Source organism: Mus caroli, unplaced genomic scaffold, assembly GCF_978045245.1.
Source record: "Mus caroli unplaced genomic scaffold, Mus_caroli_1 scaffold_3, whole genome shotgun sequence".
In the NCBI taxonomy this organism is placed as follows: domain Eukaryota; kingdom Metazoa; phylum Chordata; class Mammalia; order Rodentia; family Muridae; genus Mus; species Mus caroli.
The window spans coordinates 1,577,323-1,598,131 of record NW_028227258.1 but is presented as its reverse complement, the minus strand read 5'-3'; the positions used below and the strand labels follow the sequence as shown (position 1 = coordinate 1,598,131).

The 20,809-nt window shown below is 36.6% G+C and overlaps 1 protein-coding gene across 11 annotated transcripts in view; it reads right to left on the bottom strand.

Annotated features, from left to right (window-relative positions):
- The window catches only part of Lrrc7 (leucine rich repeat containing 7), a 505,524-nt gene that overhangs the window by 231,213 nt on the left and 253,502 nt on the right, over positions 1-20,809 (bottom strand). For all 11 annotated transcript variants that reach the window (XM_029475023.2, XM_029475017.2, XM_029475018.2 and 8 more), the window contains 2 exons: positions 14,253-14,331; positions 2,280-2,369 (listed from right to left, as the gene is read on the bottom strand). In XM_029475023.2, coding sequence (XP_029330883.1) covers positions 2,280-2,369; positions 14,253-14,331 — 169 coding nt within the window. The remainder of the gene's footprint in view (positions 1-2,279; positions 2,370-14,252; positions 14,332-20,809) is intronic.

Genomic DNA, 20,809 nt, shown 5'->3' with positions numbered 1-20,809 from the left:
CTTGTAACACAAATTCCCAGCACATCACAAGTTGTGGTGAAGTGCTTGCTCTCTCTAATCTCACTAAAGACAGAACAGGAGCACTTCTGTGTGCCATGCTTTATTGACTCCAAGGTTCACATTTTTCCCTTTCTGAAAAGGTTTGTTGGGAACCTGAAGGTCTACTGCCTGTGACAGTACTGACTGGAGGGTGCTGCCTTCACCTCTCTTGCTGCTTGGGTACCACTGTGTTCCAGGAGGGCACCTCACACTTCATGACATAAGGGTGTGACATTAGGAACACACACTGTTGTATATGACCAGACTGAGCCTTAATTTTGTTTTTCACAAAGCTACTGTAAAACCAATACCAATTGGATTTTCCAAAATCTTAATTTTGACGGACAATCTATTTAAATGACTCCATCTATCATCTATAGCTTTAATGTGCTTTTAGGTATTTATCTAGGCCTCTTCCCTTTTTCTTCTCTCTAGTTCTCAATTTAACTTTAAGTCTTTATTAAATAACATGCTTCAGTGCACAAAAGCTCCAGTCATGAGAGTGTCTTAGATATCTGAAAACCTCACATTCCAGTGGCTGAGATAGTATTGACAATATAGTGAAATCTACTCTGTGTTTTAAATATACAAAGTTTCAGGCTGGAAGAAAATTTGAGCATCATTTTGTCAAACTATCTAGTAGTTGAACTTGAAAAATTGCTTAGATTATAAATTATTAGAAGGAAACATGTTATTAAAAATAGCGTATTTTGGCAACACACAAAACTTAAATTCTAATTCAAAGTAGCTGTAGTATTGGTATTATATGTCCTCTTAGCATGAACCTCATGCTCATTTTAAAACTACTTGAAGATAAATGACCAAAGAAAATCAAGACAAAAAGTGTCTTAGGGTGTCATAAATATTTTATGCTTTGTTCATTTTAAAGAACAATGTGCTGTAGTTGATATTCAAAGGATAATTCTATTCTACAAGGGTAGATGGAGCTGGGGAAACACTTTTACTAGTCATTGACCTGTAATTTTCCCCATGTGTATGGTTTAGTATACTGTGATATATCTTCAACTACAGAAATGAAGGGGTCTGGGACATTTACAGCATGTAAGGGGGAACACTGTGTGTAAGTTGACTTCACCATGCTACCTGATGTCTTCCTTACCTCTGTCAAGAGGTAGGTGAATAAAAAAAACCCAGTTAATCATTTTCACAATTAAAAACTGATCAACCAAAAGCTGATAATAATGTTAGAATGACTTTGGGCTCTATAAGATATGTGTTCTATAAGAAAATACCTTTGAAGATATGAAACAAAATACGAATGAAAATCAAAGTCATCTAGAATTTTAGACTTTTATCTCATGTATTTATATTGGAAAAACAGTTTATATACTTTGCTAGATAAACCTTCCCAGCTTTATTAGGGTTTCATACATGATCATCCATTTCTGCACAGTATTGTCACATAGGAGCAGCACATAGCACCACACCAGAGTCAGCCAAGCTCCTAGACAGAGATGTGATTTCTTAGTCTTCATTTTGTCAACAGTGAAAAATGTACTTGTCTACAAAATCCAAATATGGCATGAGACATTTCTGGTAATAAATTTTAAGGTTTTTACTATTTTAAGGCATTACTATTTTTGAAGTTCTTTAAGCATGTATCACTACCCTCAGTCACATATGTTGGTTTCAGAAGCTAGGACAAGTGAAGTCTTTTGTTGTCATTTTAATTTGTATTGTATTGGATATTTGTAGAGACAGAGATTTCTCCTATATTCACTATCTATTTACATTTTATTACAAGTTGCCTATGCAGCCACCACATACTACCCAGTATTCACCCTCATTTGAGAGAACTTTATATATTAAGGATCTTATTTGTTTTTATAGACGATGAAAACAATTTTTAATTTATTTTGTGTTTAATGATTTATTCTATCTGAAAGCATTTTGCTGTCCAATACTGTCTATATATTTACAATGCTCTCCTTTGATTCCTTGACTATGATGGAATTTTGCAACCCAAGAGCCATGAACAGTCTCCTGCATTTACTTATATTATCTGGGACATTTTTTTATATTTAATTTTAACTCACCTAAAATTATTTTATGATAATATTATGTGAAGACCTAATTTTATGTTAATTATTATAGAACATTTAACTAACATTTATTGTATATAATGAGACCCAACTGTAATCTGCCCTGTCATTCATGTACTGGTGAAGCACTTGGCAGAAGCAAAATGAGATTACACAAGTATTATCTCTTATTCTTACCTTCCAAAATTAGCTGGAAGAAATTCGAGGAATGCGTCATTCAGGTAGAGCTGGGTCAGGTTAAGAAGCTGCGTGAAGCCATCGGGTAGTCTAAAAAGGAGTTAAAGTGTTAGTTACTACATCAATGTTGCTATAGAAATAGTCAGAATATATCTTAGAGAAGGAAAAGGGGAAATAAAATATGTCTTCAAACTATCCTTTAGTGTCAGTAATGGAAGAATTTATGGTGCGTATAATTTTACAGCTGGAAGTTTTAAAACTTTTACTTGTTATTAAAATATATGATCCTTTCCCCAATACTCCTATCTAGAGTTGAAATTGCTATCATGGAGAGAAGAATCTCAAACTGTTGTTGGCTGCATGCTACATCCACTCCAGTGAAGTCTGCTTGACAGGCCTAAAAGCCTGGAAGCAATCACAAGGCAAAGAGTTTCACGGAAACTTAGCCTCCTGGAACCTTGGGATTCCCATAGCATGTACACTCAAAACCTGCCCCCGCATTAGTCTGGGGTATGGATCCATATGCTCTCTTTCAGTATTGTTTTATTATAAGTGCCTTTAAGGATTGATTTTGACATATAGCTAAGCCTCTGCCAGTGTTCCAATGTTTAGGCATTACAATTTACTTGAATAGAGCTAGAAAAGCTCAGGGCTAGTCTACATAGTAATTACTTAGAACAATAGCTGAGTCACACCCATACACAGGAATACATAATGGCCTAGGAAATAGGTGGGTTGTAGTATTATTCATGAAAGGGTTAGTAGAAAGAATTCCCCTGGTTCAGGTTTTTCACTAGGCCCAGATGAATAGCATAATCAGGTATTTGCTAAAGGACCCCTGGTGGTGGGTTTAACAATAGACTAGCATTGCATCAGAGCATTCACCTGGTTTCTGTGTTTAGCTGATCTTAATTAAGGGTTGTTCCTATTTTCAGTTGTAAACACAGCCTGGCTCCCGTCATCTTTTTATGTATGCATTTTCTTTGTTTTGTGTTAAGAACCACTGTACCTTGGTAAATTTATTCGCCTAGCCTTCTTGGTTTTTGTTTGTATTATAAGACTGGTGCTCGCTTTGAGAAAATACATTCAGATACACACTCCCTTGTGTCCATGTCTGTTTGTCACCCTTTTTGTCGCCAACTCCATGCTCACCTGTCTGGAACCCTAATTTCCCATGGATTGAGAAAGGCCAACTGAGGAGGAGTCCGTGGCAGCTGCACCTTTTGCACCAGCCAAGACGTTCTTATGGGAATCTCAGCTGAATAACCATGCAACATTAAGATGAACAGGCCTTTCCTATTATTCAGTTAGTCATTAACATTTCTCACAGTTTATCATTAGGATGGTGTAGCCTGCCCCATGTGAAAAGGGATTGAGCTGACTTCCACTCCTACAGTTCCTCCAATGCCAGATTAATCTGTGTGTATAAATGCAAAACTGGCTAAGTCCTGTTAGTTAAAGACAAGCAAGAACATTGGACATACTTTTTTAACAGAATCATAATTGCTATAAGTGACATTGAAAAGTGAGAAATAACCTTTAATGAAATTTTAGAAATTAGATGAAATAATTACTTGAAACATTAAATCAATTTTTTGTTTAATTAAAATATTCCTCAGGAGTCTTTTCCTTGAAACAATATTGGAATTTTCCTATAACTGTACTCTATTTTAACACTTTAATGTGTTTATAGTCTAGTCTGGACTTCATTCTTCTGTAAATATTTCTAAGTTGTCTTTCCTCATCTCTTAACTTTCTTTCCTGTTGACATCATGAGAACAACTGCCTGTACTCACTGATGTCTGCTACTCCAATGTTTTTGGCCTGTGGTCACCAAGCCTCCTCTGCCCTCTACTCTGCATCCCAAGCTGCCTGTCAACTGTTGTCATCACTAACAGACGTTCCCTTTATTTCTACTGCCTCCCTATCACATTGCAGGAACATGATATGTGGGTTTCAAACCCAACAGGATAAAGAAACAGCTAGTACTGTGGATGCCACCTGTGCCTCTTCCTGAATGTATCTTCCAGTTTGTCTCTAATTGTGTAGCTTTGGCTGACCTGGAACTCTTTATGTAGACCAGGCTAGCCTTGAACTCACACCTGCATCTCCCTTCCAAGTTCTGAGGCATACACCCTCATTCCTGGCCTAGCTTACAAATTCCTAAATGCTCATTGATTTTCGTTTTTAAGACTTTTACTATGTAACTGCTTAACTCCCTAAAACAAAGAAATCCGTTTGTGTCGTTACCATGTTATATATATCAAATCATACTGTTTATATTTACTGAGGCTTTAAAAATTGATTTATATTTTTCATATTTATTCATTTGGATAGTAACTGTCCACTGTCTTAGAATGCCATGGCATTATTCAGATACAACATAGATTGTTTAGCATTTTCTGGTAAATGAAGGGTAGTTATTTTCAGATTTTTTTTTGTGGTCATAAAATGTTGCTTTTGTGAAGTCATTTGCATACATATCCCAGTGTTCCTTCACTAGGGGCCGCATATGTGCCCTTCCTGAAAGGAACAATAATGAGTTGTTTAGAATGAATTTTTAAATGTTCCAAGGATAGCGAAATTCATTCATAGCTCCATCCACTTATAACCCAAAGTATCTCTATAAGAGCTTCATTTTCTTTGTCCTTGTCTTTCTTTATTTCATATGTGTAGGGATTTTGTCTGCAAATATATCTGTATACTATTTGAATTCAGGGCCTTAAGAGACCAGAAGAGGGCATTTTATACCATAAAACTAGAGTTGAAGATGGTAGTCACTGAGAACCACGCTTGGGCCATCTGCCAGGGCAGCCAATGCTCTTAAAGCTAAGCTTCTGTCCAGCCCCTCTCGGTATGCTTCCTGACTCCTGTTCTCATCAGTTTTTTTTTTTTTTCATATCACTTTTTATAAACTTGGTAATATAAAATATTTGTACATTTTACTTCTTATTAATACAATGATAATTTCAGTGATGAATTACAGTCAGATTTTGATTTTTATCATCTGTGGAAAACATGTCTATTCATTTTGGTTGTTTTCATACATCTCTTTCTACCTTGACTCACAGCCTATGGCTTTCTGTACAGTCCTCTGCAGGATGGTGTCTTCAGCCAGGGCCTCAGAATATCTTAGGAGCAATTCTTAGTTTCTGTGGAGCAGGTGTGAAATAGCTCACTTCCTCATCTGCCTTGTCTACAGCTCTGTAGAATTTTATGCCCTTGAAGCATCCCCATGAGACGGCGTCCAGTGGAGATCTTGAAAGCTCAACATGCATTTCCTGGGACTGTTGCCAGCATATTCTGCCTACATTCACTCTAACACCTGCTTTGTGTCAACCCAAACTAAACACAGAATTCCCTTCTCAGAAATAATTTTCTTTTATTACTTTTTTATTAGCACACTGATTATGCAGATTGGCAGCTCCACAGGAACATGTAACTATTATCTGCAGATTTTTGTTCACTCTCCTACTCTTCTCTTACCAGTCCCTAACAGTCTCTCTGCCACTTTCAGGCCTTCTGATTTTTCTTTTATTATTCATAACAAAAACTTTTCCAAAACAATTTAAATTTAGTATTTTATTAAGTTGAAAACTGTTATCATTATTTTTTATGGAGGGACATGCCACAGTATGTGGATGTCAGAGGACAAATTTGAGCTCTCCTTCTGTTTTTAAGTGAGATGTAGGGATTGAAGTCAAGATGCCAGACTTGTTGGTCAAATGCTTTACTCCTTGAGCCAGTGTTCTGTCTCTTACTCTGCTTTTGAGACAGAAAGTGTCTGACTATACATCTCAGACTGGTTTTTATTTCAGTATATAACTCAAGCTGGTTTCAAACTTCAATCAATCTTCTTGCTGAAGTCTTACTAATTCTGGGTATTGCTGACTTGTTAGATCAAACCTGGGTGCAACTTTACACACAATAGTTTGATATTGATTGGCATAGTGACTCTACACATTCCCAGGGCACTAATTTTGTAATGGTCATTTTATTCTGCACTATCTTGCTCCTGTTTGGATTTTAGAGTGGGTTTGTTTTTGGATATAGCTTCTAGGAAGATATTTCTATAACTTTACTCTTTGGGAAAGTGAGATTCATGAAAACATGAAAAGGGATAGGGGAGATAATATGGGTTTTAGAGTGTAGATCCCAGACAGACACTGAGTTCAAAGTGAGTTCATGGGACAGTGCTGGGAATAAACATCTGAGAACATCTGTAGGGAACTGCACTTAGAAGGCTTTGAACTTTTGCCTTAAATGTGTGGCCTTGACTCTACAGAAAACTTCACCTGAAGTGAATAATGACTCTTTTTCATGCCTTCCTTTCCATATACTGGAGCCTGTAAGCCTACTACATGAATGTTTCCTGACAGTGGCAAAGGCATTAACTATATTTCTAATGAGACTTAATTAGACCACTGTCCGTCAATATTATATGAAGGAATTGATTATGATTTTGGAGGAAGGAACAGCCACAAACACATATAAATGTGAGGAACCTGACATTTTACCTCAAAAGTCACTTCCAGTTCAGAATAGAGGTGCACTCCTGTAATACTCATGTGTGGGGTTCAGATAGGAGGTTTGTGAACTCAAGGTTATCACAGGCTACAAGCAAGGCTCTGTCTCAGTAAACTGAGGGGAAAGGTGACTGCTAATAAAAAAAAAAAAAAGACTGAAAACCCAAACTTTCTAGTCATGGGACACTTTGAAGCATGGGCCTTCCTTGGTCTTCTGTCCATAGGTGGGCATTACACAGCATCTTATTTTTCACTCTGATCAATAATTTGCTTCTCTATTGTTGCTGTCGCAATGTTTGTACAACTTGGAAACTCACAGTGATAGAACATTTCCCTTAGAATTAAAAACTGACCATATGAAGCATATTTAAAATGAAACCTTGGTCTAACAAACATACATTTCATGAAAAAAATGCAGTATAAGACTATTTTTAGCATAGTTATACACATACATGCTGATATTTTACATGGAGCTTTCTTATTTAAAAGCACAGAGTTGGGGATGATGGTATGGTATAGAGTGGTGTGGTGTATTTCCCAGAACTACATTTCTTTTTAATCACAATTCATGTCAATAGTATGAATCATTCACATTATTCACTGAATGATGACTCTATATGAGATTGAAAATTAACATCTTTTCATTTCCCCCATGAAGTTCTCATGTGTCCAGTAGGAAGCTTCTAGCAATTGCTTGTAGTAGCACTAAGAAGTTTTTATTGTTAGTAAGGATAAATCACATAGCACTTTAGTATAAGAAGTCTCCTAAACCACATGGTACTGTACTGTGAAAGCATAGACAACAATGTGGATTAGGTGGTATTGAGGTAATAGATGTAGTCAGTAAATTTACTTGAGAAAACATTTGGCTTTTGTTTTGTGTCACAACTGTACTTTCTAAGGGACTAATCCCAATGATGAGACCTTCTGTTTTCATCAGAATGCCTAAGAATCTGTGAGGAAATAAGATACAATTTGATAAACGCATGAAACTCAAGAAGAACGAAGACCAAAGTGTGGACACTTTGCCCCTTTTTAGAATTGGGAACAAAACACCCATAGAAGGAGTTACAGAGACAAAATTTGGAGCTGTGATGAAAGGATGGACCATCTAGTGATTGCCATATCCAGGGATCCATCCCATGATCAGCTTCCAAACGCTGACACCATTGCATACACTAGCAAGATTTTGCTGAAAGGACCCAGATATAGCTGTCTCTTGTGAGACTATGCCCGGGCCTTTCAAACACAGAAGTGGATGCTCACAGTCAGCTATTGAATGGATCACTGGGTCCCCAATGGAAGAGCTAGAGAAAGCACCCAAAGAACTAAGGGAACTGCAACCCTTTAGGTGGAACAACAATATAAACTAACCAGTACCCCGGAGCTCTTGTATCTAGCTGCATATGTATCAAAAGATGGCCTAGTAGGCCATCACTGGAAAGAGAAGCCCATTGGACTTGCAAACTTTATATGCCTCAGTACTGGGGAACACCAGGGCCAAAAAAGGGGAGTGGGTGGGTATGGGGGATTTTTGGGATAGCATTGGAAATGTAAATGAGGAAAATACCTAATTAAAAAAAAAGAATCTGTGAGGAAGAAGAAATCTCATAACAAGTGATAGGAAAGCTTTCACCGGTTTCATTAGCATTCGAACTATCCAGTGGAAGCCAATATACACAGTAAGAAGTCTTTTTATAGTGAAATGACTTTACTTCTTAAATAATTTGATGGTTTTCCACAGTTATCTGACTTGTTAAAAGTTATAGTCTTAAAAAAATTAAACTATTCTGTGACACAAACATCGTCTTTTATTTATTTATTTGAAATTAAACTGTATATACCTATCCTCAATATAGGACAGACACATGTCCTTGGTCATGAGAGATACTTGAACATGCAGTCCTAGAGTGCTGGCACTGGAGCCAGAAATCTTGGTTTTGAACTCTAGTTCTGCTAATATCTGTGAGGTCTTTGAAAATAATTCCATCAGACTCACTTTCCTTACTCAGAAATGTTAATTCTAGCACCAACTCCTTAGGTATGCATCCATAATAAATGATTCCTCATTTTGTGGTGAAACCATGAAGTAACAATCACATTTCTTCTCTATGGTGTTTTTATTATTCCCATTTTAGCTAAATACTGCTGTAAATACTTTTTATAACTGCTTATTTTCATCACTGGAATGAAAATTTTAAGACTGACTGCAGACAGCTTTGCTGCAGCCCTTCTGTTTTCTTATTGTGCTTTTTTTTTATAGAAGCTAGCTGAAAATGTACTTTAAACATCAGACCTGTAATAGAATGGTTAGGCCCACCAAAGTAAGTTTTATATGATGTAACTAAAGAGTCAATGCAAAACTTCTTCTCTAATTGGGAAGACATTTTATACATACTTTTATTTATATAATCTTAAATCAGAAATTAATATCTACAGAACACTTGGGAAAGTACTGGGAAATTGAATTGCAATCCCATTTCTTTACACAGCTGTGATTTGCATTTCACCTGGTTTCTAAAAATTATTTTCCTATTTTTAAACAATAAGAAAAATTGCTTTAATGACAAATGGATATCTATTTTTCCTTTCACTTATAATTATTTTTAGAGATTATGTAGTATAAACAGTGGCTATGTAATTTCTAGAGCATATTCAGACACTTCTGAGAGCAAAGGAGGGGTTGGTGTTAGTTGTGTCCTGCAATAAACACCAAAAGAAGCAGAGGCCACACTGTGCAGCCTCCCACCTGTTTAGTTCACCAAGGGTTAATTAAGAGATAGAACTAACTCTGTGTTAATTACTATAGCAAACTGAAGAGAACATTTCCAAACTTACTTCATGGAATCAGTTTTACTTTGATAACAATCTGGACAAAGGGATTAGTAGAAACATCTGATGGGTATATCTAACGAAATCAACAAAGCATTAGTAGATGTTAGCAAACCAGAGCGATAGAGCATAAAAATGAGTAATGCCCATGACTAAATAGAGTTTGTTCATGGCAAGCGTAATTGACAGTAAACATTGAACAATGTGACTCACCATAAAACCAGAGGAAGGAAAGTCAAGTGGTCACCGGTCTTAGAAATTAGCTTTGACAAAATTCAACACTCAGTAAAATAAGCCCTCTTCAAACTAGATACCAAAAGTGTGATGGGTCTAGTGTATGGTGGCAGGATTTGGCATTTCTTATCAGCTAACAGCATGTGGCTGTACAGCGAGTGCCATGTTTGTATGTAACCTTCTTGACTCACCCTCACTTTGTGATGACCAAATGCTGGGTAGCAAGTTGCATCGGGACAAAATTATCAAGGAGGTAGAAGTTCTTTTGAGAGGTCCATAGTGTCTGTAGGGGTGGCCAGCAGAAAGCTGGGATCTCAGTTCCTTAAATGAGGATGAAGTTCTGCAACAGTTTGAGTGGCTTTGGGACACAGAATAAGGGATTGCTAAAATCCAGAAACACACACACACACACACACACACACACACACACACACACAGGCCATAAGACAGAGACTGCATTTCCCAGAATGAATCTCACTGAGAGGACTTGTAGGCAAGAGTGCCAATAGTTGTGAAAGCCACTTATGGAACATTAAAGAGTAAATAAAAAAATTATAAGAGAAAATAAGAAGCAATAGCAGATAATGAAAAACTGGCAGTGCTGTCTGTTTTTACTTCTTTATTCAGTGTTAGAGGAGATCTTCTAAGACAAAATCAATATTCAGCAAATAGAAACAATAAATAAAAGAAATTCACAGGTTCATTACTGCTTCTTCAGAACCCCTTCCTCTGCAAATGTTCAGAAACAGTCCAGCAAAGAAACAAAATTTAGCTTTTATAATACAAATACATAAAAAATCTTTTGTATTTATATATATGGCAAAAAATAAGTAGGATAATGAAAGTATATAAAAAGTAAACTTGTGAAAATAAATAAGATATGTTATATTTACATATAAAAATGTATAAAAAAGGAAACAAAAATTTAAAAGATATAAGGTGGTTTGTAGACACTTTTTGAGATAATGTTCTCAATATATCAGTATTAATTTAAAACTACTGTCAAAATCCTGGTAGACTTTTATATATTTGGAGAAACTGTGTGATAATGATGAAGAAGAGACTTAATGAGGGCTCATATTACCTGGGTAAATGATTTGTAATGAGACTATATATTTGTAAATGAGAGGGTATTGGTGGTGTGAAGTAGACATTCAGGGTGGTATACCAGAGCAGAGAGCACAAATGGACCCAAACACATATGATCAATTAATTTTTAGTGGAGGTACCTGCTAGCCCTATTCAGGATGGGTACCATTCCCAACAAATGATCTGCAGCAGCTGGATACTCGGTCAGTAGAGAAAAGCTCTTGTCCATTACATCCTAGTGATAAGCAGAGATTAGCTCTGTTGAGAATCCTAAGCTGAAGGGAAAGCCTGAGCTATGAAAGCTCCAGGAAAAGCTTCAAAGAAATCAGCAGAGCTCTGAATTTGGCAAAATTTTCTTAGGCTGGAAGCTAGGATGCATGTTATTAAACAGTACTTCATACAAACAAAATCCTCTCTGTGATGGGTACTATTTAGAGCGTGAAGGAACAAACCACAGATTTAGGGCTCATACTGCCCCTGGAATCTGAAAATAGCTTATATTTTAGCATTTAAAAGGCAAGTCAAGAAGAAATTAAAAAAAATTGAATCACTGCCAAAGAAACAATACATTTAATTAATATGCAGAGAAATATGCTGATTGGACACTATAAATGTAAATTAAAACTACAAGGATACAGCATATCTACCAGGCTGACTGAAACGGCAGAAATCAGAGTGAATAGCAATGGATGGTAGCAAAGAAACAGCTCCCATTTGCAAAAGCTTGTAAGTTTCTTTTAAGCTCAAGGATGAATTCTGTATTCCCTGATAAACTACCCTAGGCAACACAAGTGACACCTGAGCTTGAATCTCTCAAATGTCTGCACACAGTGTCTACCAGCAGTGCTTATAGACAATCTTATCTCCTATCAATGGACACAGGAGTCCTGTGATCTTTCTACATGGGATGCTCTTGCCAATAAAGGGACCAACATGTAGACCAAGAGGTGGCCAGTAAAACGAGTAAAACCAATCTGACACAGACACCAGCCATTCACAAGGCATTCTAGATTGGACAAATGGGTTAAAGGGGTTCTTGGGATGTTGAAATTATTTATAGTGACAGTTTATGACTAACCACCTGTCAAAGTGTACTCAGTTGTGACCAAAAATGTTTACTTATATAAAGTAAAAGTCTGACTTTGAAAATGACACATGACTTAAACTTGCCTTTCTATTGACTAATTTTATAATCTCCCAAACTATTTACTGTTTAACTATTCAAAGTGTTAAGGGTCTTTGATGAAATAGGTTATTTAAAATATTTTAGAAGGTTAAATATTTGAAATTAATTTGGAAATAGCTACAATAAAACTAGCTTTTAAATTCTTAGTAATTTATTTGTTTACTTTTTATTTATTCACTTTATATCCCACTCTGCCCCCTCCCATTTACCCCATGCCACAATCCTCCTTTCTTCCTCTACCCTTCTTCTCTGAGAGGGTGGTACACCCCTAGCTATCCCCTTATCCTGGCTCATCAAGTCTCCCTGGGACTATGTGCATCTTCTTCCACTGAGGCCAGACAAGGTAGCCAAGCTAGAAGAACATATCCCATGGACAGGCAACAAATTTTGGAATAGCCCTCACTCCAGTTGTTCGGGAGTCACATAAAGATAAAACTGCACATCTGCTTCACATGTGCAGAGAGGCCTACTTCCAGCCTATGTATGTTCTTTAGTTGGTGGTTGAGTCTCTGAGAGTCCGAAAGGGTCCAGGTTGGTTGACTCTGTTGGTCTTCCTGTGGAGTTCCTATCTCCTCCAGGGCCTACATTCCTACCCCCTTCTCTGTCATAAAAGTTTCCAAGCTCCATCCACTGTTTGGCTGTGGGTATGTTGTAATTTTTAATCTGACTTCTACACTAAAAGACTTGCTGCAATCACTAAACAAGACAATGTGTTAGAATCAAGGAACTAAAAATAACCAAAAATCCAGCTGGGTGTTGGTGGCCCATGCCTTTAATCCCAGCACTTGGGAGGTGGAGGCAGACAGATTTCTAAGTTCAAGGCCAGCCTGGTCTACAGAGTGAGTTCCAGGACATCCAGAGCTACACAGATAAGCAACATACAAATCAGCCTAGCTCTTCATCCACCCTGTGCTGTGTGGCTTTAGGACATGTTCCCACTCTTGGTGTCAGAAGCTAATGATATCCATTATGCCGAGATGCTGATAAAATGCATTTGGTATATAGTTGGGGGAATATTCCCAAGGCCTGCATTTACTTCCCTCTGCCATACTGTACTTTGATGTAGAAATTCTGATTTTGAAGCACATTATTTTGTCTGTTGTGTCACATTTTCTATTTCACATACAAGTCACTCACTGTACACTTCTAACTCAGTCTACTGTGTCCTCTGGTATAAAACTCAGACTAGTCTCATTGTGTCTTTTGAAAATACTCCCTCCATTAAGCATTCTTGTCTCCTCTACTCATGTAGACAAAGTTCTGAAGAGTTTTGCTGTCAGCTTCATGTAAATAAGATGCCATTTTTCTCAGAACACCACCATCTACATTCCCGGACCATGCTGCTTCAATCTCTTTCAAGTACTAATAAGATGTCAGTAGCCTTCCCAGACTTTACTTCCATTTTACCTGAATGTTCTGTTTCAGGATTCATCTCATCCATTTGCTCATGATTCAATAGGCCTCTCACTCCAGAAAGTATTTTAATCAGCAACACAGCCACGTTTTTATTTACCATGAGATTTCTTAACTAATAGATCTTGAGCCACAAGCATTATTTCTCTGATGCTAGCACATTTACCATTCATATTTCCTCATCTATTGCACCTTTAGGCTTTCCCTATACTCTTTATGTTATCTCTGGGACCCAAGTACTTATTTGTGGTAAGGTCCAATTTCTTTGGTGGGGACACTCAACTATTAAAGCATTCTTCAGCACCTTTAAATCTTCCAACGGTTTTGAACTTCCATTGGGTCCTGGATGCTAGTTTCTTATCATGATTGCAACTAATAACCATTTCCTTGATTTTTGACTCTCATCCATGGAATACTGCTGAGAATTATGGAAAATCAATGCCATGGTTGCTCAAAGTAATGCTATATTGACTCAGTTGGGCCTTTATTCACATTCATAATGCTTTTAATTATATTAATGAAACACTGAGATCTTGGTAGCTTTTCTATTATTCTCTTAACTATGACAGTTGATGTTACATAAAAAGCTACTATCATAGAAGTTCCATCTAGGTACAAGTTCCATCTAGGTACACTATAAGCCAATGGAATTACAAATAAAAATATGAGTAAAATCTAATTATTTATACTCACTTAGAAATGGGATTGACACTGGCTTCAATTATGGTTAAACACTTACAGCACTTTATGTTTTCTGGAAATTCTTGTACACCTAAAAGGTTGAAAAAGAAAACAGTGATATGAGTTCATGAAGATATCCCAGCAAGCATGTTGAAGCTCTGGCTCCTACAGTCAAAAGAAACAATTAAAACCACAAGTTTGGGTCTAAACTCCATGTAGGGCAAACATTCAAGCAGAAATGATAACAAAATATTAAAAAAACACACAGAAGCATAAACACAATATTCCTAATAAAATTTAAAGTTAAATAATGCTTTAGAATAGTATTAGCTGGAAGTTGCATATAAAGTTAAGGACAATTGTATTTGGCCCTTTATCAACTCTCAGGAATGAAAATAAAAGCAGCTTAATGATAATATTTTTTTTTTGTAAAGGTTTTGACTGTAAAAGCAGCACCATAATCCAATGTTCCAACCCCTGTTTTCAGGTAAGGTCATAAAACTGTAAAAGCTCCCTCTAAGAACATCCCAAGTCCAGTTCTGAGAAACTCTGGGCATTCTTTTTGTTTAGGCTGGTTTCAGAGTCAGGCTGAACCCGCCTCATAATAGAAGAAAGTTCTTATTAGAACTTTCTCTGGCCACTAATTATATGGGGGCATTGAGTTTTATAGGCAAAATGGCATGTTTGCTTTTAAAACTGGGCAGTTTTATATTCACAAATAGCAAATGGCATTAATTAACATTTATACTCCAAATGAGGACACTATGTTGATATGTCTCCAATGCATTCATTTCAGTAAATGCACCACAAAATCTAACTTGATTGTGTTCACAGAATGAATGACAAAAGGAAACATCATTCCTGCGTTCTGAACTCAAGTCCTCTTAGAAACAAAGTTTTTAAACCACAGAATTAATCATAAGTGTGTTAACAAATTATTAATTACTTGAACAATATAAAGTGTTTGCTGGAGTGCAGAGTCCATTGGGCTTGATTCTCAGTACCACATACACAAGGTGTGATGATACCGGTCTGAAATCTCAGCAACCTTGGGAGGTACAGACAAGAAGGTTATCTTTGGCCACATAGTAGTTAAAGGCCAGCTGGGTCTATGTTAGCCCTGGTTCAAAAGAAAATAAAAGGCTTTGATCTAAATGCTTAATTATTTAAGAAGCAACCTTTTTGTTACTTATTAGAGCTATTTATTCCTTGTACATATTCTGCTTCCTCTGTTCCATTTGATCTTCATGCTCGTTCATTCTTCTACTAGGAAACAATGTATAAGGGAAGAAAGACATCTGAGACTAATTATGATTATCAAATTATGATTTCTACCTGGTATGAGGAGGGGAGTCAGGGAATCATGGATTTCAGGTTAGGAGGTTTAACTTATTCCTTTTATTTGGGCTTTTCTGTCTGCTGCAGACAGGATAATTTAAATAAAGTCACATCATCTTGCCAGATGTGTGTATGTGTGTGTGTGTGTTTCATACTGAGTGTGTTCTCCAATCTTTCTCCATTTTTTTTTTTTTTTTTTTTTTTTGTCAGCATCTGCCACTGAACCGGAAACTCACCTATTTGGCCAGAACTTAGGTATCCTCCTGTCTCCACTTAATCAGTGCTGGAATCATAGTATGCTATCATACCTAACATTTTTAAGAGGTTGCTGGGAACCTGAACTTGGGGATTGGCAATAATTCACTTTTCTATCTCTTACAGAGGCTCTTAAGCTTGTAGTTAAAATGGCTTTTAGCTTTCTCTAGTGATAAAAGGTTTCTGATCCTGGCAAATTCAGAAGTGGATGCTTACAGTCATCTATTGAATGGAACACAGGGCCCCCAATGGAGGAGCTAGAGAAAGTACCCAAGGAGCTGAAGGGGTCTGCAGCCCTATAGGAGGAACAACAATATGAACTAACCAGTACCCCCAGAGCTCATGTCTCTAGCTACATATGTAGCAGAACATGGCCTAGTTGGCCATCATTGGGAGGAGAGGCCCTTGGTCTTGCAAACTTTATATGCCCTAGGACAGGGTAATGCCTAATGCCAGGGCCAGGAAGCAGGAGTGGGTCAGTTGGGGAGCAGGGCGGGGGAGGATATAGGGGACTTTTGGGATAGTATTTGAAATGTAAATGAAGAAAATATCTAATAAAAATTGTTTTAGGAAAAAAAAGGTTTGTGAAGTTAAAAAGGACACAAAAGAAGTGTCATAAAATCTGTGTTTAGCTTTAAACTGGTTCTAACTATATTTCTAAGTATGAAAAGAAATATTCTCTCTGTACAGAAGTTTGGAACACAAATGTAGGAGAGTCTCATCTCATTACTAAGCTCTGAACTTAACAATAGAGCATAGATTCCCGAGCTTATAAAAGACACTACTCAGAGATACCGAAACTGAGATTTCTGTGAAAAAAAAGTTGTTTTTGTACCTCACTTTTCTGATGTTTGCTTTATTTGTTATGTTTTGCCTGTTCCCATCTAATTTCTCACCCAAATCTAGGTCGAAATATCATCTATATAGAGAAATTTAAATTCTAGTGTTTGCATGAGGATTTATTCAACTATTTTAAGCCCCTAACTTCTTACTGACTCCTGTTTTAGCTTGTATTACATTGAATGAGACTAGAAAGAAAACAGGAAAAACCAACAAAATAAAACAAAACACTACTGTGCATGATTATGAGCTAAAAAATCTGATACTTTTCTTCTAATATATATCTTTAGTTTCTGAGGAAGAATTATCCATCATTCAACAGGTTTTACTGAGTGCTTATTCTATTGAGAAGTGGTGAACTTTGAGTAGAAAAGATAGAGAATTCTTTTTATTGGTGGGGCTTATATTTTATCAGGTGAATGCACACAATAAACATGTATATGCAAAAAATAAAACATATATCATGTTCTAGCAATGAGAAATATCACAACAGTAACAGTTTAATAGATAAATAGAATGAAAGAGAATTAAGGATGATGCCAGAATGTTTGGTTGGATGACTAAAGAGATGAAATTACCTTCTGCTCTGATGGGAACATTAGTATGGAATAAATTTTAGGTAGAAGACATTGCTGTACTTTGGGCATCTATAACTACTGGTTGAAACTCAGTAGGAGAAGCCAGGAAGAGTTTTGCTCATAAACTTAGAGTGTAAGAGGACCAGACCAATTTAAGAATTGGCCACTCAGGTCTGAAGAAATGGCTCAGCAATTTAGAAGCACATTCATGGAACCTGAGTTCAATTCCCAGTACTCACATTAGACAACTCACAAACACCCGTACCTCTGGCTCCAGGGGAATCTATCTCCTTGTCTTTGCAGGCACCTATACTCGTATGCATATACCCACACACAGTCACAGACACAGAGACAGACACAAAACCCAGATATAGACCAAGATACAGACACATGGGCATACACACAGACACACAGAAACACAGACACAGATATACATACAGACACAGACAGAAACACACACACTCACAAACACATATACATACACAGAAAAGAAATGAGACTCTAGTTATATAAATAATATTTAAACTATGAAACAATATCAGCACTGATGGAATCAGTATAGAAGATAATGAAGATGACAAAAAGAATTCAGCTGTGATGCTCTCCAAAATGAGGAAGAATTAACACAGGAGACAAACAAACAAATAAACAAACAAAAGGGTTAGTAAGATATTGGACAAAATGAAAGTGTTGAGACCTAGAATTCAAATGAAAAAGAGTTTTCAAGTTGAGAAATAAGATGAACTAACTCAGACTACATTGATAGTTCATCAATAGAGAACCATCAATGACCAGTGTACTTAGTAAGGTAAAAGGTCACTATGACCGTGAAACAACCTATAGGAGGGATGTAATGAATGTAAAAGAATGAGGTTTGATTTAAGAGTGGATGGAGAGAAAGACCATATAGATACACAGATAATACAGAAACGATCTGTCTAAAGTTATTGTAGTGAGGAAGACAGTTGGGAGAAAACAGCAGGAAGCCTTTGTTCTTTTACTTTAGGTCTGAACAAGTAGTAGTACATATGTATTCTAATTAGAATAAACATGTAGACTAAAGTATCTAGATGATACAGTGCAGAGTCAGGAAAGCTGCTGTGATGGTCTTGGGACATGCAAGAGAGCATGTTCTAACTGTGGAGAGACAGTTTGGGAGAAAGCCAGGCTGACTTTCCTGTACCAACATGCAGGCAGTCAGGCAGTATAGTGCAGAGGCTGGGTGGGAAAGAAAGCATCTTATGAGAGGTTCAGAATTCTCAGTGGTGTATGTGCAGCCCAGATGAGCATGGAGATGACAAGCCACATGTCTGGAGGTGGAGGATATGTGGTCATGTTTACACTGAAGAGAGTGAGATGATTGCTGAGGAACAAAAGGCTACACTTTGGATTGTGATCATGAATTCTGTATTACCAATATATGTGATTGGTTCTCCACAACTTCCATTCTGCAATAATAGAAAACAATTCAAACGGGCTTGTAGTTTTGCTTAACTATAGTCATCAAGTAGAGACAGAGTGTTAAAGAGGTCCTCAGAAGAACATACTGATAATTAACCACAGAACTTGAACAACAGAAAGAGTAAAGAAAAAAATTCAAGACTTGCCAGGGTTGGCATGGGAGAAGACAGTGCTATTAGGGACTGGTACCTAAAGATAGTAGGGAATGATCTAGAAAGACTTTGATACAGTCAGACACTGAGATTCATTCATGTTTCATTTCCTACATTATACCTATAAAAACATGACAACTTAGCAAGTGCTTGTTAAATTGCCTGTAAATTATATTTCACATCAGTAGATTGAAGCATTGAACTTAAATATATTTCAGACACGGGAAGAAACACTTGGTTTTGGTATGGAGGATATAGATTTTAATTACCTTTATTAAAATGAAAGGATAATTGTCTCTTTTCAAACAAACAAAATATAACACATTTTATAAATGCCAAATTTAAATGATTTAGTGTCCCTTCGAATTTACAAGATACATTTCTTACTTATAAATTTTTGTACAGATGAATATACATAATTATGGGGGTGAATACTGAATGATTATGTTTCTGAATTGCACATAAACATAGCAAATAATTTACTATGTGGTTCAAATGCTAAATGCTAGGAAAAACTACAATGCTGTATCTCCTATAATAAAACAACAGAAACACAGCTACTAAAACATTTTCATCTAGTACTTGAAATTGAGGGTTTCTTGTTTTTTCTTTTTTTATTCTGAGGAAAGCATAGTCAGGTTACTTGTGTGCTAAACACGTTGTATTAGTCTCAGAGGAGTAAAAGATGAAATGTTTAGAGAAAGATGTTATATGTACTTTATTGCATTCCAAAGATTTTTTTACAATAAATTAAGATTCACCCTGGATGGTCAGGATTTGAAATCAGCATATCTCAAGTACTGTTATGTTTGCCTATTCTGAGCAACAGCTATGAAATCTAGGATTTTATCTGCTGTGGGATATAGTTTCTACCTATACATATTCATCAATGCAGTACTTAAGACAGGGCAATTTGCATGGAATTTAATGTAAATTTAACTCTCCTCAGTGTGTCAGCAAGAAGAAATTAGGACTACTGTTTCATTAGAAGGGAGGTGATGGGAGAGCTAAAGAGTGATTCCAGCATCTTCCTATGCAGTCCTGCTTTGTGTAGACAACACTGCTCTTTATTCTCATAAAAATAGTTACTTCTTCAGCACAGATGAGCTCATGTCAGTACAGGAAATGTACATTGATCAATTAGAATTGTTCAAAGAAGATAACTAGGATCTGTTTTGCAAAAATTATGATTAACAAATGAAAAAAATTATATTTAAGAACATAGAGTTTAATTTTACTTCATATAGAAAGTTATTAAGGATATGTGGCCCATAGGCAACAATAGGTACAATAGACTATAACAGGGTGAGGACTGACAAGAAGACTTCGGGAGGCAGTTTGTAGTATTCTGTAAGGTCAAAGTGAAGAGCGTGTATCTGTTGGGTTAGTGAACTGGAGAAGCATCTGGAGGATGCTTTGCGTTCTACCCCAGTGGAGAAGAAAGAGGGACTCAGTAGCCATTCATGGGAGGTCTGGGTTACTTGTGAGAGCCTGCTTGTTTCAGTGACATTACATGGTCTGGTGAAGTTATCAGTAAATGGTTACAATCACACAACAGAATCTGCCTCTGGGACATATTTTAAGAAAATTCTGTAACGTTGTTATGACGTTGATTCATAATGTATCCATAGAGGAATGCATGTGACTTGGTCCAACTGAATTAATTGACACTGATTCTGTATTCCCTTCCTTTACTCTAACAGAGATTTTGAGTATCTATTGAAATGGACTATATAATATTATTTTGCATTTAATGTTATTTCGATGCTCTCTTAATTTTTAGTAGACGGCTTAACTGAGCATCCCACCCACCTCTATTTTAATAGAAGTCACTGTGGCTTTGAGAACAGTATAAGGTTCAAATCCTAGTCATAATGGACCAGAAGTGCTGCATGGGACTTAAAATGGTGCACACAAGCTCAATTTCATTCTCTTCAAATTATTC